Consider the following 18,906-nt stretch of genomic DNA (forward strand, 5'->3'; position numbering starts at 1 on the left):
AGTGTGTGGACTGTAGTAGATAGTCAACCATTATTACTTTCTAAATAAAGTGATTCATAATTGGGAAAGATCTTGTAAAGAAATCATTGTTAGGTTTTATGCAATATCTATTACCTTAGTAACTTACACTACTTCACGTAGCCTCTCTCTCCTCTCTCTCTCTCTCTCTCTCTCTCTCTCTCTCTTTCTCTTTATGGTGCTGGGGACTGAACCTAGGGCCTGGATTCCAAGAGCTCTACAACTTGAGCCAAGCCCCCAGCCCCTTAGTCTTTTCTGAATTATGCTTTCCAGTATGGTACCTGTACAAAACATGAGCAGTGGTCCTTATCTGAACTAAAATTTTTCCATCTACAAAGTGTAATTCCTAAAAATTCTTTGTTACGGTGTTTGCGTGACTCATCTGTGAAATAAGAACTAATACTAATACACGATTGAGGTGAGGCTGTTTGGTCCAGAGGGAGAACTCAATAATTGGTGGCTGTTATTGTTACTATTATTTCTTTTTGGAGCCTTTGTGCTACTATGAAGAAATACTCAAGGCAGACAACTTATAGAGAGAAAGGTTTACTTAGCTTAGTGTTAGAGCTTCAAAGTTCGAGATTATGCAGGCTTGGCTTTGGTGAGATTTGCACAGCATGGTGGGAGTGGATGTTGAAGCAAAAGGTCACATTTCAAACAGGGACCAGAGAGTGACTGGGATTCCATGATCCCTGTCAAGAGCACAGCCCCATTAATCTCAGGCCTCCCACAAGGCTCCCCCTCCCAACGCTTCTACCACCTGCAAACTGTGCTTTTAATATACAGGCCATTGGAGGATCTTTAACATCCAAATCATAGCCTTAGCTATTTTTTCCACCAGCCCTTTTTTTGTGATGGTTTTTTTCTAGATAGGGTCTCGAGAACTATTTGCCTGGTCTGGCTTCAAACCATGATCCTCCTGATCTCTGTCTCCTGAGTAGCTGGGATTATAGGCGTGAGCAACCAGCGCCCAGCCAGCATTGCCTATTGAAACAATGACTGAGTTAAAAAATGTGACACGTGTAATCTGTTCATTTAAATCTTTAGTATGTGGTTGGGGTGTGTCATAAGTGGTAGAGTGCCTTTCTAGCAAGTGTGAGGCCTTGAGTTCAAACCCTGGAACCACCAAAATATAATCTCTATTATTTATAGCTTGATTTGATGTAGTTTTAAAACAGCAATAAAAGCTGGGCATGGTGGTTCAACCTGTAATTCCAGTACTAGGAAAGCTGAAGGAGGAGGATCAGGAGTTCAAGATCAGCCTGGGGCCAGGAACCAGTGGCTCACACCTGTAATCCTAGTTACTCAGGAGGAGAGATCAGGAAGATTGTGATTCGAAGCTAATCTGGGCAAATAGTATATGAGATCCTATCTCAAAAATACCCAATATAGGGGCTGAGGATATAGCTTAGTGGTTAAGGCCTAACATGTATGAGGCCCTGAGTTCCATTCCCAGTATGGTGAATAAATAAATAAATAAATAAATACTCAACACAAAAATGGACTGGTGGAGTGGTCAAGCTTGAGGCCCTGAGTTCAAAACCCAGTACCACCAAAAAAAAAAAAAAAAAAAAAAAAAAGACCAGCTTAGGATACATATTGAATTGAGACTGTCTCAGAAAACCAGAAAATTTAAATTTAAAAAAACCTAAAAAGCAATAAAAACTTGAAACCATTCATCCATAACAAACTTAAAACTGATTTATATTTAAACTTTTAGAGACCATTGGAAGAGTAGTTAAACAAGAAGCAGCACTTCTGTACAGACCATTTCATTGAAGCATTCATTCTGCTTTTAGTTGTAAAACCTTTTTCATTAGATGAAACAGAAAATAGTCAATGACATAGATGTAACGTCATACATTTCTGGAGAGTCTGAGTATGAGCTTTCACTCAACAATCAAGGAGTACAGAGAGGGGCAAGTGTTCACTGTCCACATCCACACTCTCATCAAGTACACAGAATTTTACGTGTGGCTCATCTCCTATGCTGGGCCGATATGCAACTGCCCTTCTGAAAGCAGAACTTAAGTAAATGCTCATTTGAACTTTGTGTTTCCTTTCATTTTTCAAATAGGCTTTATGACAAAGGGGTGTTCAGAGCACTGGCACTTAAACATACTCAGCCAAACATACTTCTGAATTATGCAGTAAAACAAACAAACAAAAGGGTATTGGTAAAATTATCCCAGCCTAATCTACAAAACAATGCCACTTTTAGAATTCTTGGCATCCATTTATTTGTAAGGAGCATTAAGAAATAGTAGCTATGGGCTGGGGGAGTGGTACATGTGGTAGAACACATGCCTAGCAAGTGCTAGGTCCTGAGTTCAAACCCCGGTACCAACACAAAAAAGAAAAAAAAAGTAGTATCTATATTTCAGTGTGGACAGAACTGAATATTTAACTTTTTGTCAACATTGTAAGAAATATCCAAAGACAAAATATAGTTAATTTCTCTGAGTATTTCATGTGTGTTTGAAAAAAAAAAATCTGTATCTTTGTTTTGTCCCAAAAAGGTAATTACAAACTGTGAGAAATCTATAAAACATGTTGGACAAAGTGCTACTGGCCTAATACATGGAGATGTAAAATTTAAGCTGAGTTTAAAAAATAGCACAAGACAGGCATAGCAAATCTTTCAAGGAGAAAACTGGATGGTCAAGAAAGCTGAAATTATTATTTCCTGTTCATTTCCATGGTTTTCCTAATTTTGAACTGATTTTTTCCTTTCTTTTTCTTCTTCTTCTCCATCTTTCTTTTCCTTATTGTCTCTTGTTTATGTTAGCAAGAACAGTCTTTATTCTTTTTAAAAATTTATGGGTAAAATTATAAATATTTATTGTGTACAGCATGATGTTTTAAAATATATATACATCGTGGAAGGTCTAAATCAAGCTAATTAACCACATGGTTGGTATTTTTGCAGTAAGAATGCTTAAAATCTACTTTAAGCATTCTCAAGAATACTAACTATAGTCACCAAGTGGTATGTTAAATCTTTTGAACTGAAATTTTGTGAATTGTAACCAACAGCTCCCGACTCCTACTCCCCCCCAAGTCCTGGTAACCATGAGGACAGATCAACTTTTTAATTAATTAAAGTACTTTTCTTTTACTTATTTTTATGGTGCTCTGGTTTCTCCATGTCAAATTTTTTCTGTTCTCTTTCATAAGTTGAATTCTTAACTTATTTATTATTCTCTTTTTTGATAAAGATACTTTAATTAGTATATTTGCTTGTATTCTACAAGTGTTCTCATGAATTAGTAATTTTTCATTGTCATTTAATTCCTTATATTTTAAATTTTCTCTTATAGCTTTTGTTTTGATTAAGAATCATTCAACATCATGCTTTCAAATTTCCACATAGATTTCTAAAACTGTTTTTGTTTGTTTCTTTTTTTGAGCTAGGGTCTCACTATAAATCCAGGTGGCCTGGAACTTACACTTCTCTTGCCTGCACCCTGAAGGCTGGGACTACAGCTATAAACCACCATGCCCAGCTTGAAGCTGTTTAGAACCTGCCTTGAGTCATAATCAGAAATCAGGTATATATGATAGATAGAAATTTTCTAGAATTTATGGGTTTCCTTTGTGACTCATGGTGTATAGTCAATTTCTGTGAATGTTTTACAGATGCTGTATAAAATTATTATATATTCTATTCATTTATTTATTGGATATATTTAAATTTATAAATGTTATTATAATCTATAAATTTGATATTTTATTTACTTGATCTTATAGTATCTGAGAACGTTTTTCAAAATCTCCAACTAAAATGTTGCTGCATTAATTTTTTTCAATCATTTTGCTAGTTGTTGCTTTATGCATTCAGGGCAATATTATTTAGTACACTCATGTATACTTTTTAAAATGATAATGTCTTCTTAATATTTTTACCAATAAATATTCAAATTATATTTAATCTAACATTGGAACCACTATCCTGGCTTTCTGTTCATTCATATATGTGTGATGCATTTTCTTCTACTTATTTATTTTTCAAGTTTCTATATCCTATTTTTTTAAAAAAAGTGATCTTGTAAACAATGTATTTCCGGATCTTTACATGTCTGTCTGTCCTTTGTTTGTAAAAGTAATTTGCATTTACATATTTTTTAGTGGTGCTGGGATTTGAACTCAGGGCCTCATGCAGGCTAGGCAAACACTGCACCACTTGAGCCACACCAGTCCTTTTGCTTTTAGTTTGTTTTTTAGATAGGGTTTTACTAATTTTACCTTGGCTGCCCTCAAAATTTGGTTCTCCCATTTCTACCTCTTGAGTAACTGAGAGATTACAGGCATGCACCACCACACCTGGCCCTCAAAGAAAAAAATCTTAATATAGGCCAAGGGAAAATAAAATTTTAAGGAGGAGGAAATGGTCTCTGAACATTTCCCATTGGATTTGGAAATGTGAGGGTAGGCAGATTAGATAGGCACTACTGCAGGTGACACAATTTACTATCTGTGTATATCTACAGCACTCTGGGCTATTACACAAGTTCACAATCTCAATTTTAGTGGAAGGAAACTACCAAAGTGAAATGACACAATTTCTTGCAAAGACTTGCTGCTGAGATATAAATGAAGCAGTCAGTGCAGATAAAGCACCGTCTGAGTTTCTGTGCTTATTTACTTTATAAGCCTTTAGTGTGATTAAGAAGAAGGGTCACTTTTCACTTTTGGTCCTCAATGACTAAGGTACAAGAAATGCTAATCAATATTTCCTGAATGAATGTCTGCATAAGATAAGTGAATGTCTTGTGCCATTTCTTTATTAATGTTTTGCATTACTAATTCCTGGTTGTAGCCATCCAATGACACATTGAGGAGTATTTTGGAAATTTTTGTTTTTATCACATACATATCAAGAATACATGATTACTAAAAAAATCCAAAATGCAATATTACATAGGTTTAAAAGTAAAATGTTCCTCTTATTAATTTATCAATCCTCCAAATTCGTAGCACCCCACAGAGGTAATTGCTATTAACAGTCTCTATATTTCTGAGTTTTCTACCATGCATTTACTCACAGATAAACATATAATACACATAAACTGTGCAGTCTTTTGAAAGGAAAACATAAGTGGAATCATATATGCTGTTCTGCAATAGCTTCCTTTTCTTTTTGTGTAAGTGGTGCTGGAGAAGAACCCAGTGCCTCACATACGTGAGGCAAGTGATCCATCACAGAGCTACTTCCCCAGGTCGTGCCTCTTTTTTCATTTAATTATGTTGGGGATCTTTTATGTCAGTAAACCATTTATCTCATTTATTTTTGCTTGCTGTATGGAACTTCATAGGTGGTTGTACTATAATTCGTTTAATTATTATTCTGTTAATGGATTTTGAAGTTTGGAATTCTTAGGCAAATTCAAATATACCATTAAGCATGATGTGTGTTATAAATTTCTAGGAGATAACTGTGAATCAGCCTTTTTGTCACTGTGACAAATACCTGAGAGAAACAACTTCATGGGAGGAGGGATTTATTTTAGCTCAGAATTTCAGAGGTTTCAGTCCATGATCATCTGGTTCCATGACTGTGGGCCTGAGGTGAAAAATATAAAATATTTTTTATATTTTATACATATATTATAAAAATATATGTATGTATATATATGTATGTTTCACTTACATATATGTATTGCTGGATTTAATTTAGAAAGTTTATTATGGACTTGTGATTTATACTTCTGTATGAGATTGGTTTATAATTTAGTTTTTTTGCAATTATTTTCCAGGGTTGGTATTTGACTATGAAAGTGACATGGGAAGCTTTTCACTCTTTGCTCCATTCAAAAGAATACTGACAATAGCATAGGGAGTTTTTGCTATTGCACATTGTTAGAACTCACCACCTGGAAGGTGTGTTCCCAGCAGCTGTGAGACCTAGGCTGTCCAACCACAGGTGAATTCCCTTGACACCACACTTTCTTCAGGAAAGGGTGTTCAGGGCTGAGTCTGAAATGATTTCCTGAGCAAGCAGGATCAAAGTGCACGAATTTTTGTCTGACTTGGACAGCGGAAAAAGTCTATTTGTGAGAACTATGGTCAATTCTGATGATAAAAAATTTCTTCCAATGGTAATAGGGTAGTTCCTTGAGATTCTGGGATTCTCTGACATGTGTGATTCCTCACTATAGACAGGTTGCTAAGTGCATCCAATTTAAGATGCTCTTCAGGGTGTTCCTAACATTGACCTTACTTGGTGTCTTTCCCAGGTTAGCGGTCAAAAGAAAAATAACATCAATTTCCAGTTAATACCCCTGCCAATATTTGAACCCAGGCTGTCCTTTGAGGTATAGGTTAACTTATTAACTAAAAATGAGGCCAACAGTGGAAAACAGAGCTGAGATCTGATACAACTGGGTCCTCCAGGAACCAGTTTGTATAGATGTCCAGAGAGTTCTTCCATTTTCATTAGTCAAGGCTTTTTTTTTTTTTCCTATCATCTTCTTAACTTCCATGTGTCCTATGATGTACCTCATGTTAATTTGGCCTAGGCCAAACTCTTCACTGCTTCCCCAAGATTGATGATGACAGTTTTCTGTTTTGTTGATGAGACAGCTTGTCAGCTTTGTCTCCTCTCAGGGAGCTTAGGTTCAGCTCCCAACTTCTCTAATCCCACACAGACATCAAAATGTGGTCCCTAGCCAAAAAGGCCTATTTCTAGATCCTGTAGCCTCATAATCCTTGTTTTCACAGCCACTGACCACTCTTGTTTGGGCTTAATTCTTCATTTCTGGCATCTGGAGATTTTTCTCTTTACCTAAAGTCTCTATCTCAGCTAGCATTTTTATGTATTTGGACTATGGGTTGGTGGGAAGACCTTTTACACCAAGGCAACCTGTCATAGTGAAATTGCAGTTTTAGACCCCAGGCCCAAACTCCAGGCTCAAACACATTTCAGAAGCAACCACTTTCCCCTGTATACCAAATAAAGAGATGATAATGGTGAGGGAGGTTTATTACATGGCTTAGGCAGACATGGGAAGAAGCAAAGTAAGCATGTCAGCTCATCTCCAGCTATCTTCAGTTTATAGACATTAGCTTTAGGTTTAAATAGGCAAAGAATTAGGGCAGGGGGAAAATGTTACACATAGCTCCTGGTCACAAGTGTGTTGTGATGGATCATTATCTCAATTCTTTTTTTTATTTTTTTTTTTCAATTCTGGGGTTTAAACTCAGGGCCTTCACTTTGAGCCACTCCACTAGCCCTATTTTTGTGATGGGTTTTTTTGAGATAGGGTCTCACAGAAATATTTGCCTGGGCGGCTTTGAATTGCGTCTCCCTCATTTCTGCCTCCTGAGTAGCTAGGATTACAGGTGTGAGCCACCAGTGCCTGCTCAATTCTTCTTTTGGGAGAGCTTTCAGAGAAGTTGTAATTGCTGTTAGGATAAGCACATGTCCCGAGGAGACCTTGCTGTCTCTTCTTTGGAGGCAGTTTTCTCTATCTCTCCTTGTAAAGATGTCATCAATCAGCCATGTCCTTGAATTCCAAAGTGCCTACAAGGTGAATGGCTTAGAACAAGGAACACAGATATAAAAATGGAGGCAGGGATGTCATGTTTTTCTACTGCTTTGAGATTATTCATGACCCCAAGTAAGGAGCCAGTGCTTTTCAGCAAAAGCAGCTTAAATACCTTTTTACAATCATATTAGAAATTCAATTATACTCTATTCTATGTTGTCTTCCCTCTTCTCTGCCCAACAACAACCCCCACGCCCGCCCCCCACCCCAAGCACATCTCTCTCTCTCTCATTTTTTTTTTGCTTTCCCGTTTCAGGCTGGACTGACTGATTTCTAGACCTCATTGTCTTCTTGGGCTCCCAGTGAATGTTCTCTTATGTGTGCCAGTGCCCCAGCCAACAGTCATGGCCTTGTCCTCCTTGTTCTGACAGCCAGGCCTCTTCCATTTGCTGACTCTGGCTTGTCTGTACACTCTTCCTTCTGCATGAGAAAGTAGGCTCTACTTTGCAAGTAGATCACTTGCAAAGGCTTTTTTCTGGGCTTCTGCCTACTCCCTCCCCTCTGTTCCTTAGCCTTATGCTCAGGTCTTGTAGGTTTCTGGGCTACTTCTGGGAAAAGGTAGAACAGGCTTCTGCTTGGAACACTGTGCCCCGCCACCCTCACCTGCAGTGGCTCAGCCAAGGCAGACAGAGCCAAGATCTCCTCTCTGGAGATCCACAGAGCCTAAGCCCACTCACTTTCTTCTTCACCTTCCAAGTTTAGGAAATTTTTCTTCATTATCTGAAGCAAGAGAAATGGATTCTTAGATCATACATTCCAAATCCCTTGCCTTTGCCAGGTCCTTAGCTCTTACGCCTGAAAGCTTAGAATGAACTATTGTGCTCTGTGTTCTGCTGTGTCATCTTTTCCCAGAATCGGGAAGATGGATGCCCCAGCTGCCTGGGCTGGGGCAAGGTCATAGGGAGCATGGGGAAAAAACCCTCTTAACTTCTCAAAATCCTACTCAGCCATAAACACTCATGCTGCTTAACATCCGTAGTCAGAAACCCATCACATTTTTTGGGAGACAGTCTATAATTTTGTTTTATAATTAACTGGTGGATCTATTTGATATGTTAACAGGAAATTAGCTAATTAAAAAATTTTGGTATATCACCTCTGTGATAGGAAAACTCTTCTTTTTCTCTTTGGTGTTTTGGGTTCTAATTGGCTACTTGCTCAATTCAACTCATTCACTTATTCATTCAATACCTATTACTAGTAATTATCAGCTACTGTGTTTTCTGCTGGAGGAAATCTGAGACAAATCAGGCAGTCTCTTCTTCCAAGATTCTCTCTTTGTGGTTGGAATGTAGACACCCAGCAATTATGCAGAATGTGGTAAAAGCTGCAATAGTGGGATTCATAGAAAAAGAAGCAAAGAAGAGAAGGTTAACAACTGTGGCTGGGAAAGTAAGAAATAGTTTCACAAAGAGATGACCCTTGAGTTGGGTCTTGAAGAACAGGAGTTTAAGTAGTGAAGGATGGAGGAAGTTCAAGTTGTGGAGTGGTAGGAGGAGATGGCAATTGGAGAGGAAGAAATCAGTGGCGATCCATGCAGATATGAGCATGTAATATGTTTAGAAATGGAGAGGTGTCTACATGGGGAGATAGGGGATAGGGGTGTGGGGAGAGACAAATGTGGGAGAAAGATTTGAGCTTTGTTATTTAGGACTGGTATCCTTATTTACACAATTTTAAGCAGAAAAAAAGGAATGTGGGGAGGGTGACACACAATTTAAGAGAGAGAATGAGAGAACATTGTGTGCTGAGGGCGAGGAAACAAGGTAAGAGATTACCACAATCCTTTTCAATCTTATACCATCACACCAGCTCAGAGCCCTATGTGGCATAAATAATTTAAGATCTGATTACATCTTACGACTTCTAATTAGAAGTGATACAATTTAGGTAGGAATAGTAGAGGAACATTTTAAACTATAGTTCACTTTTGGGTGTCACAGGCAGATTCCTTCAAGACCACTCAGGAGAGGTATTTCCATGAGGTTATTAGAAATACTTTTCATGAGCGTATCCTCTGGCCTTCTCTAGGGGTAGGTGGAGTTGAGAGTGGAAGAGCTGGAGCCCAGAGGCTCAGTATTTAGCAAACATCATGCTCTTATATATTCTGTGTAATAACCCAATTCTTTAGTAACTTGTCCCCTTATTTTAAGTTCGAGTTATCAGTACATAACTGAGTACTTTTTATATGTACGTAATTGTGTAAGTTCTGCAAGTGAAACAATGGCATTAAGAAGCTAATAGCTTGCTGTTTAGTTATGCATGCACTAAGTCAATTTGCATGTTCTAATCAATTGTATAAATGACTATAAAACCACTGATATTAAACTTGTATTACAGCATAACAATTCTACTTAAGGCTAGTAAATTTAATAACACACTGGCAGACAAGCCCACAGTCTTAGTGGCTTAAGAGGACAAAAGTTTATTTAGTATGCACGAGGAGTCTGCTCTGCGCCTGGCAGACTCTTCAGGACAGCTGTCTAGCGCGTGGTGGCTCAGCATTCTGGGCTGCTGTAGTCACCAGGCACCTCCCTATGAACGTGTTGTTTTCACCAGGACCACTGGAGAGCAAGACTGGGCCAAGTGCAGACTCTTGTACTGGCAACTAAATACTTGTACCCCAAATGTGACCCAAGTCATTTCTGTTCACATTTCACTATCAAAACAAGTCAGGTGACCATGGCTAACTTCAAGGGGGCAGAAAGAGCTATATTTCCACGTGTCAGGCTGCAGGAAGGCTCAGATATTGGTAGACAGTAACAATGTGTATCAATGTAAGATAAACAACACAGGAACTTTATAAAGACAGGGCTAAAGGCGTTCCAGAAGAGACGCAATTCTATTCAGCTTGTATAATTTTCACTATAAAATGATTAAAAGTCATACAATGATTTTATTTTTCTGTCAATATATGAGTTTGTTCCTTGTTTCACATTGTTGTGCAGTTAGGAACTGACCTGTAGGAGCTTCAAATTCAACCCGTGCTTTCAAGTTGGCTGATTTGGTGGAATCTGCAAGATTTCTGTGCTTATACCTTCGCTCTTTTCTTTTCTTTTTTTTTTTTTTTCAGAAGTCACGGATGTGCAACCTAGGGAAATAATATCTGTGGAAGAATGTTTCTGCTAAGGTCCTAGGAGGATCAGTCTGTGTTTTTTGAACTTTTCATTGCTTCTTTTTTGCTGTTGTTTTTGTTTTTCTTTTATTTTGTATTGTTTTCATTGCTTCTTAAAAACTTGGGTCCATTTCACACAAAGGTTTTCGGAATAGTTAAACCAAATGACTTAACTCAATTAACCCAATGGTATCTCCATCTTGCAGCTTAGTTGGTTATTAATAAGAGGTTATCCAGGTGCTCCCAAAAATTCAGCAAACAGCAAAAGAACAATGGTAGTTGGTCAAATTGATCTTTATATAAATTGGAGCAAAAATGGCCACAGGGCTTTAGAGAGAGTAAGAATCCCACTAAACTAAAATCAGACAGAAACTGGCATTTTCAAAATTCTTTCTCTAAAGCACTTGGGAAAAAAATCAGGAAATTAGTGTCTTCTTATTTGTTTTATTTTTAGCTCTCATTCAACTTTTTTTTTTTTAGTGAGTTTGAACTCAGGGTTTCACACTTGCAAAGCAGGTGCTCTATCCCTTGAACCACACCTCCAGTTCATTTTGCTCTGGTTATTTTGGAGATGGGGACTTGTAAACTATCTGCCCAGGCTGGCCTCAAAGTGTGATTCTCTTGATCTCAGCCTCTCAAGTGGATAGGATTACAGGCGTGGCCGCTGGTGTCTAGTTTTCTCATCCAATTCTTTTTTTTTTTTTTTTGGTGGTCCTGGGGTTAGACTTCAGGGTCTCACACCCACTAGGCAGGCGCTCTAAGACTTGAGCCACTACGCTAGCCTCTCATTCAATTCTTAATAATAATCAGTAAAAGGAGAGAATGAGGGAGGGGCTTGATGGGGTATGCCTTGGATACAGGAAGGGTAAGAGTTTGAGGCCATCCTGAGCTACATAGCAAAGACCCACTCTCTAAAAAGCAACTTAAAAAGAAAAAGAGTTCAATTTATTGAAACAGGAAAAGCAGTATTACTTTACCTTTCTGCTTTAAAATTAGAACGACCAAATTTTCCATGAACTTTTTTTTCAGTTTTGGAGAAAAATGTTTTCCCATATATAAAAGGGGAGAAATCTACACTAGTTGTGAGCTGGAGGTATATAACAAACGATCTAATTTCTCAATATTGTAATAAGTTGACTGCAGTGGGAACTAGAAAGATTCATGCTGTCAAACAATTATAATACTGTGATTTAAAACTCGAACAGTTTTTTAAGATTATTAGGAAAAAGGAATGCAGAAAATAATATGAAGGCTATAGAAGGAATTGAAACCAAGCAAATACTGTTTAAAAAAAAAAATCCCAGCTAGTGATCCCCTCTCCAGGGGGCAGCAAAGACACCCGGGGGAGGCTGGAGAGGCCGAGCTGGTCCGGGTAGTGGCCGCGCCAGGCTCAGGGCTCCCTGGGGCGCGCGCTGGGGCCGAGGGAAGACGTGGAGAGGCGGCTCAGATAAGCTTCGCCGGCGACGCCGTGCGTTCCCCGGCCAAGAGGCGGGGTAGCCGCCGGATTAAAGAAGCAGCCTGGAAGGAAGGAAGGAAGGAGCGAGGGAGGGACGGGAACAGCAGGAGGAGCCGCGAGCTGGGCTGCGGCGGCGGCGGGAGCAGCGGCCCCCGCGAGGCCACGTTTTGTTTTTGTTATTTTCCATCGTACTAGGGGCAGACTCGGCTCCAGGACTGAGCCCCGACCTTCCAGGTGACAGGCGGTCACCCTGGTAGGAGTCAGCTCCGCCCCAAGTCACCCCTCCCGCCCACAGCCCTGTTCCCCGCCCAGCCTCCAGTGCCTGCTCGAGGCGCGCGCGGCGGCCGCAGCGGGCTGCAGCGCAGGAGCGGGCGGTGGTGGGGCCCTCGGCGGCGGCCTCTGACCCGCGGCCCCGCGGCGGAGGACCGGGAAGGCCGGCTCCGGGCCCCGAGCCCGAGAAGTGAGGATGCCAGCCTAGCCCGCCCGATCCCGCCCTTGCGCTCGCAGCCCGAGCCTCTGAGCCGCTCCCGGGGAAGTGCCGCGTGGGGCAGGGCCGCCGAGGCGCGGAGTTCGGGGTCTCGTCGCTCCGAGGGAGGCGCGGGAGCCCCGCGCAGCAGTTGGCACAGTTTCGGCGGCGTCTGCAGAGCGAGAGTTGGGGGCGCGGTGTGCCTGGCGGGCCACCCCCGTGCCCTCGCTTGGCGCGAGTTATGGAGTCGCCCAGCTGCATTCAGGATGAGCCGTTCGCGCACCCCCTGGAGCCCGAGCCGGGCGCCCCAGCGCTGCCCGGCCCGGGGAAGCCAGGCGACAAGCGGTTCCGGCTGTGGTACGTGGGAGGGTCGTGCCTGGACCGCAGGACCACGCTGCCCATGCTGCCCTGGCTTATGGCTGAGATTCGCCGGCGCAGCCAGAAGCCCGAGGCTGGCGGCTGCGGGGCACCGGCGGCCCGTGAGGTGCTCCTGGTGCTCAGCGCGCCCTTCCTGCGCTGCGTCCCCGCGCCCGGTGCCGGGGTAGCAGGGGGCGCTGGCCCCGCGGTCACCCTGCCCAACCCCGCGGTGTTCATCTTCGAGCACAAGGCGCAGCACATCTCGCGTTTTATCCACAACAGCCAGGATCTTACCTACTTTGCCTACCTGATCAAGGCGCAGCCCGATGACCCCGAGTCGCAGATGGCCTGCCACGTTTTCCGTGCCACCGATCCCAACCAGGCAAGTCCCAGGCGCTAAGTCTGTCCGGTTCGCGGGGGTTGGGAGAACCGAGCCCAAGGGGCTGGGACCCGACTTTGATGACCTTCTGTGGTCCGGCTGCCGGCGCGCGCGCTCCACGTGGCGCGCTCGAGTGCCCGGCTCGCTCCCTCCATGTCACTGGGAGTAGGAGAAAAGGCGGTGGTTGCTGGGCGAGAGGCGGGAGCCGATGGCCAGCAGAAGCAGGGCAGAGGGAAAGTGGCAGACAGCGGTCCCGGGACTGAGGAGGACCTGGCGCGTCCCAGGAGGACGCAGGAAGAGGCGCGCGTCCCGGGAGGACCGCCGTGTCTGGAGTGTGACTGGAGACTGCTTGCCTGGCTTTCCCGGGGTGTGCGCCTGTGTGTGCGTGTGACGGGTGGGTGCCCAAAAACCCATCACTGGTTCTCAGTGGCGGTGGAGTCTTGCACCTTAACCTGTTCGGCCGGTCGCGTCATTGTCACTGCAGCACCTGCAGATATCTGGTCCAGGGGGAGGTGGATCGGGGCTTAGGCAAAAGTTCGGAGACATTGTCAGATTGCCAGCAAAGTACAATCTTGCATTTGGAGGTGGGAAAAAGACCTTCTTTCTTGCATTTTACACACTCACTGGGGATGAAATCAGTATCTGCTTGGGTGACTTAGAAGATCAGTGTGGGAGTAGGGGTTTCAAATATCTAACCCTCTCACCTGGTACTGGGGATAGAACCCAGGCTCTTGCACTTGCTGGACAATGCTGTACCACTGAGTTACACCCCCAGCCCTCAACTGTCATTTTGGTGGTATGGGGGTTAGAACTCAGGCCTTATGCTTGTAAGGCAGGTGCTCTGCTACTTTAGCCACTTGCCAGCCCTCAAATGGCATTTCGAAAAATGTTTTCTTTTCCATTTCCCCCAACATTTCTCCAGTTAGTGAATCGAAGTGTTGCTACTAAACTGAACTTGTTTCCTTAAAAACATGTATAGACCTTACCTACACTGAGAGGAAAACTTTCTGTGCCTTTGAAAACAGGCTTTTTAAAGAAATGTGTAAAGCATTTTTTTGTGGATTTGTTTGTTTTACAATATCAAAAGTTCCCAAAATACTGTTTTAAAAATGTGCTTTAGGTTCTTTGGGAAAAAATAAGTGTTGTCTAAATATAAAATAAATAAATAAAGTCTCAGGTTGTATCACATGGCATTCCTTGATAGCTGGGAAATTAATAATAGTGTGGTGAGGAAAACATCCTATAAATAAGGCTTTAGTTTTCTCTTGTATAATTCTAGCTTCTAATGGAAAGCTATCCTGTTTGGCAATAGTTTTCCACAAAAGGCCTATTGTGGAACTGAAGAAAATGGAAGTTCATTATTTTTAATGTCATCAGTTACTTTGTAAAATAGTTACATGTGCTAATCAATCTGTGAGAAGAGCGATTTTAACTTGCTATCTCTGTTACTCTTCTGGAGGATGATCTCAACAACATCCGGGCCATGATTTAATGACTTTCATTTTGTGCTCAGTTGTTCAAAACTCATTTTTAGCTTTCACATGTGATGAAATTGTAAAGTTTCTGCAAAGTCAACACCATCTTTACTGTTTAAAAATGTCTGGCTCTGTCAGAAGAATGAATTGTACTTTCTCAGGCCTTTATAAGAAATGTTTTATGACTTGGTGGTTTATGTAAAGAGTTTTTAAAAATCTGATATATAATACATTATTGCTAATTTCGTTGAACTCTCAACAGTGGCTCTTGAGAATCCGCTAGATTCATCAATTAAAAACATCCTTTTACTTATCTCCATTATATATTTAAATGTTGGAGACTGAATGCATTGTTACTTTACAAATAACATATTTAGGCTCATTTTTCCCCATTAGTCCAGTGGGAGCAGTGGAAGCCATATAGCTTTCTGATAAAAGAAAACAACAACAAAAAGTACTCAACATTCCTGTTTAATTTCTGGTATGAATCCTTAATCTAAAGATAAGAATTCTTATTTGCTCTGAATTGAGAGAATCTCTGGCAGAGGATCATTAATGTGAAAGGCCCGATGTAATCTCCGTAGGGATTTTTCTCCAGCTATTAATTAAGGTTGTAAACTCAAATGCCCTGGAAGAGAGCTGAGTAAGGAGGTGGGGAATGGGGTCAGGGGGCCAGGATGGCTACTGGGTGTCTTCTCTCAGGGTGCTACTCAGCTCCAGCTGAAAATTACAGGAGTGAATGCAAGCTGTGTGTTTCTACAGCTTCTGATTTCTCCAGAGAGCATGAAAACGGTAATTTTTATGTATGACTGCGCATTTTAAAGTATTGGCAAATACTTTAAACATTTAAGAATCCTTTCTGGGCCAAACAATACACATCCGAAGGAGGGCTCCAGGTATCTGTGGGTTGCCCCTTTTGACCTTTGATATAAATATTTGTTGAGTGGATGAGTACAATCACCAACACTGTGCTGTTTATCACATTTCCTTTTGAGCATCTTGAGTTCACACAATATAGCTGTCATAGGAGGATGAGTTGGGGGCCATTATTACTAAAGAATTTACAGGTAATACTCCAGAAGTGGTTATTCTGCAACCAGACATGCTGAAGGGATGCATTCACATCCAGGAGAGTAGGCTCTGGATGGTTCCAGACACCTGTGAAATCAGAAGACCTGTTAGCTTTGTCCCGAATTCTACATTTCAAGTGGAGAATTACTCAGGGGGACTTAGGGTCATTATTAAGAGTCTCCTGTTTTCTGCAGTCACTAAGCAAAGTATTGAAGCAGTGGTCTGCAAATGTTCCACAATAAGACTTGCTTCTGGTTTGTCTTGTATGCCTGTCCCTTTTTTCCCATGGGCCAGTCTGTAGAATGACCATGCAATTTATTGATCTGGAACAATTTTTATTGTGAAAGGAAGACACCACTAACAATTACACAAGCATAAGTTGCAAACCTGGAATATTCAGTGTCAACTTGGACATATGTTCACCATGGCTAAATGGCAGAGTCTGCATTTATGCTCAGCTGCTGAGTTGGAAGGCTGGTTTCTAATAGACAATGATAATGTTTTTGCAGATGATCTACTCAAATATCTTTTCTGAGGGTGGCTCTCCATGTGACCTAAGAGTGGGGTGTGTTGTTCTGGTAGCTGCAGTATGTTGTGGGGATTCCCTGAGGCTCCACAGCCCTCCTGTTGGACCCAGTCAATTTAAGGATTTACGTTTGGGAGGAGCACTCAGATGAAGGCCTATACACAGCCTTGCTTCTTTCAGGTGCAGAGAGAGATGGATGAGGGGTGATGGATGTGCTAACACAGATAGGTTGGTCCCATTTAGTCAACACTGTGTAGTCTTATGTGGGAGGAATGTCAGACTTAGCACATTTCTGCCTACTTTGGATACTTGAACTAGAAAAGGACCTAAATATACACACTCTTTAACATTCCTCTGGCATAAATTGGGTTGTAGATTTAAAATTGATTGGGGAACAGAGAATATCTAGTTTTCTCCTTAAGATCTAGGATGGGTCACCAATATTCTGCAAATACTTTATCAACTTTCAGAATCAGACTGTATAGCATTAGCTCAGTTTCTCTATTAAAAAGGAAATTTTATGTTATGAACATTTTACAATAAAAATAAATTACTGTTTATAAGAATTAGAAGTTAAAGGTATTAATTAGCATTTGTATGTAACTTTACTAGCATGATTATATTGGATAAACAAAAACATAATAGTTATAATTTTTCATTGATTATGTTTATGTATATATTTCTTGAAGCTTACAAGAATAACTCTAAAGAGATTTTTCAATCTCTTAAAATTAAATGTTCTTAAAATTAAAAGTAATTTTAATTCTAGTTCCTTCTAGCTCTTTGTTCTCTGAATCTACCGTTTTTATTGTTCCTCTTAAAATACTGTCTTAAAATACATATTATTTATTCATATTACTAGATTTCAACTTCATTTTGTTAACTTATTTCAACAAAGTAATTTCTCAGTTCTTCTTGGTTGGTGCTCAGTGACTTTGGGACTGATATACCTATCAACCTATAAGTATATCTGATCAGGTATATCTGATATACCTATCAGAAAACCAGAGAAATAGGAATCTGGAAGTTTTCACCTTCTCCTTCTCTCTGCTCTCTGCCATCTGATGAGTGAGCCTGTCTCTTTCTTGTTTGTTGTAACCACTTTTTGTTCTATCCTTCCCTCCAGTTTGAGGTGGAGCTTGGTCTGGCTTGGCTCCATGGGTGAATCTTGACTGTAGTGTCTGAGGGAAAGGTAAAGACTGAGTGCAGAGCCTGCCAGCTACAAGGAGCAGTGGATGATGGGAGCCTCGTGCTGAAGGTGGAGGCTGTCTTTTGTCACTTTAGTTATCAGAAACCATAAGTTCTCAAACTTGAGTGTATCGGAGTTACCTGAAGTTAAAACAGATTGGGAAACTCTATCTTCAATTAATACTAGAGTTTGAACTGAGGGTTTTGCACTTGCTAGGCAAGCTCTCTACTGCTTGATCTACTCCTTTAGCCTTCTTTTTTTCTTTCTAATTTTTAAAGAGACTGGACCTTGTTGTGATGCTGATCCTGGGGTCAAGCGGTCTTCCTCAGTTTCCCGAGTAGCTGAGACTGCAGGAATGTACACTGTGTCTGGCTGCACTTTCGTTTTTATGGGAAGTAAAAAAGTCTGGTTTGTTATGTTGGTAATGCTAAACTCTGGTGTATCTTTTATTTAATGTCTCTAGGAATAGCAGGGTAATAGCCTATGAGTCTATTGTAACCTTTATAACTTTACTTTAGAATAAAGCTCATTAGGATATGTATTTAAGAACAGGTAAAACCAGGCATTTGAATATATTTTGTTGAATTTATAAAGTGTAGCATATAAATATAAAATTACAAAGCATAAATGATAAATATTAAATTATAATGTACACATTATATAGTTAGATAATATGAAGTATAAAATTATAAGTTATAAAAACAGTGCATCTTACTTTTATTATAAAGCACATATAATGAAGTAAGAAACATTGACACCAAGTCATGCTGTCTTGGTCATCTGGGGTTGAAGAGAGAAGAACAGCAGGGGATGTAAAATGTAAATGTTAAAGTTAGGTTAAGTCCAATGGCCAGGTGAACTTCTGCACAATTTATCAAATTCAAGTATAGGAAAATGATTAAAAAAATAGTAGCATCAGCATGCCGAACCTGTGCTGTAGTGACCTTGTTTTGAAAGTAACATCTTTCATCCCATTGAACTGAATATTCCTGGCTTTTACTGTGTTTGTGGCTGTTTTGCAAGTTGTTTTATTGTTTATTTACACTCTTTATTTCTGAACCTTTAAATTTATAATTATCAATGCATGTTAATTGTACACGTGAATAGGTTTCACTGTGACATTTTGATACATGCATGTATTATGCTTTGGTCCTACCTACCTTCCTATTCTCTTTACCACCCCCTATTAGATTTTATGTTAGAGCTGTTTAAAATCCACAGCTGTAAGTATAGAAGGTCATATCTAGAGTTTTGCAAACATACTACCATCACAGTAAAATGGCTAACATCTTAATTTGCCCTTAAAA

At 40.7% G+C, this 18,906-nt stretch overlaps 1 protein-coding gene across 4 annotated transcripts in view; it reads left to right on the plus strand.

Moving 5' to 3' along the window:
- The first annotated feature begins 12,475 nt into the window (after positions 1-12,475).
- The window catches only part of Tbc1d4 (TBC1 domain family member 4), a 178,192-nt gene continuing 171,761 nt past the window's right edge, over positions 12,476-18,906 (plus strand). Inside the window, exon 1 of one of the 4 annotated variants that reach the window (XM_074043225.1) lies at positions 12,476-13,341. In XM_074043225.1, coding sequence (XP_073899326.1) covers positions 12,844-13,341 — 498 coding nt within the window. In that variant the 5' untranslated portion in view covers positions 12,476-12,843. The remainder of the gene's footprint in view (positions 13,342-18,906) is intronic. The other 3 variants (XM_020183844.2, XM_074043223.1, XM_074043224.1) reach the window with 3 other exon arrangements.

The sequence above is a fragment of the Castor canadensis genome, chromosome 10, assembly GCF_047511655.1.
Source record: "Castor canadensis chromosome 10, mCasCan1.hap1v2, whole genome shotgun sequence".
Taxonomy (NCBI): Eukaryota; Metazoa; Chordata; class Mammalia; order Rodentia; family Castoridae; genus Castor; species Castor canadensis.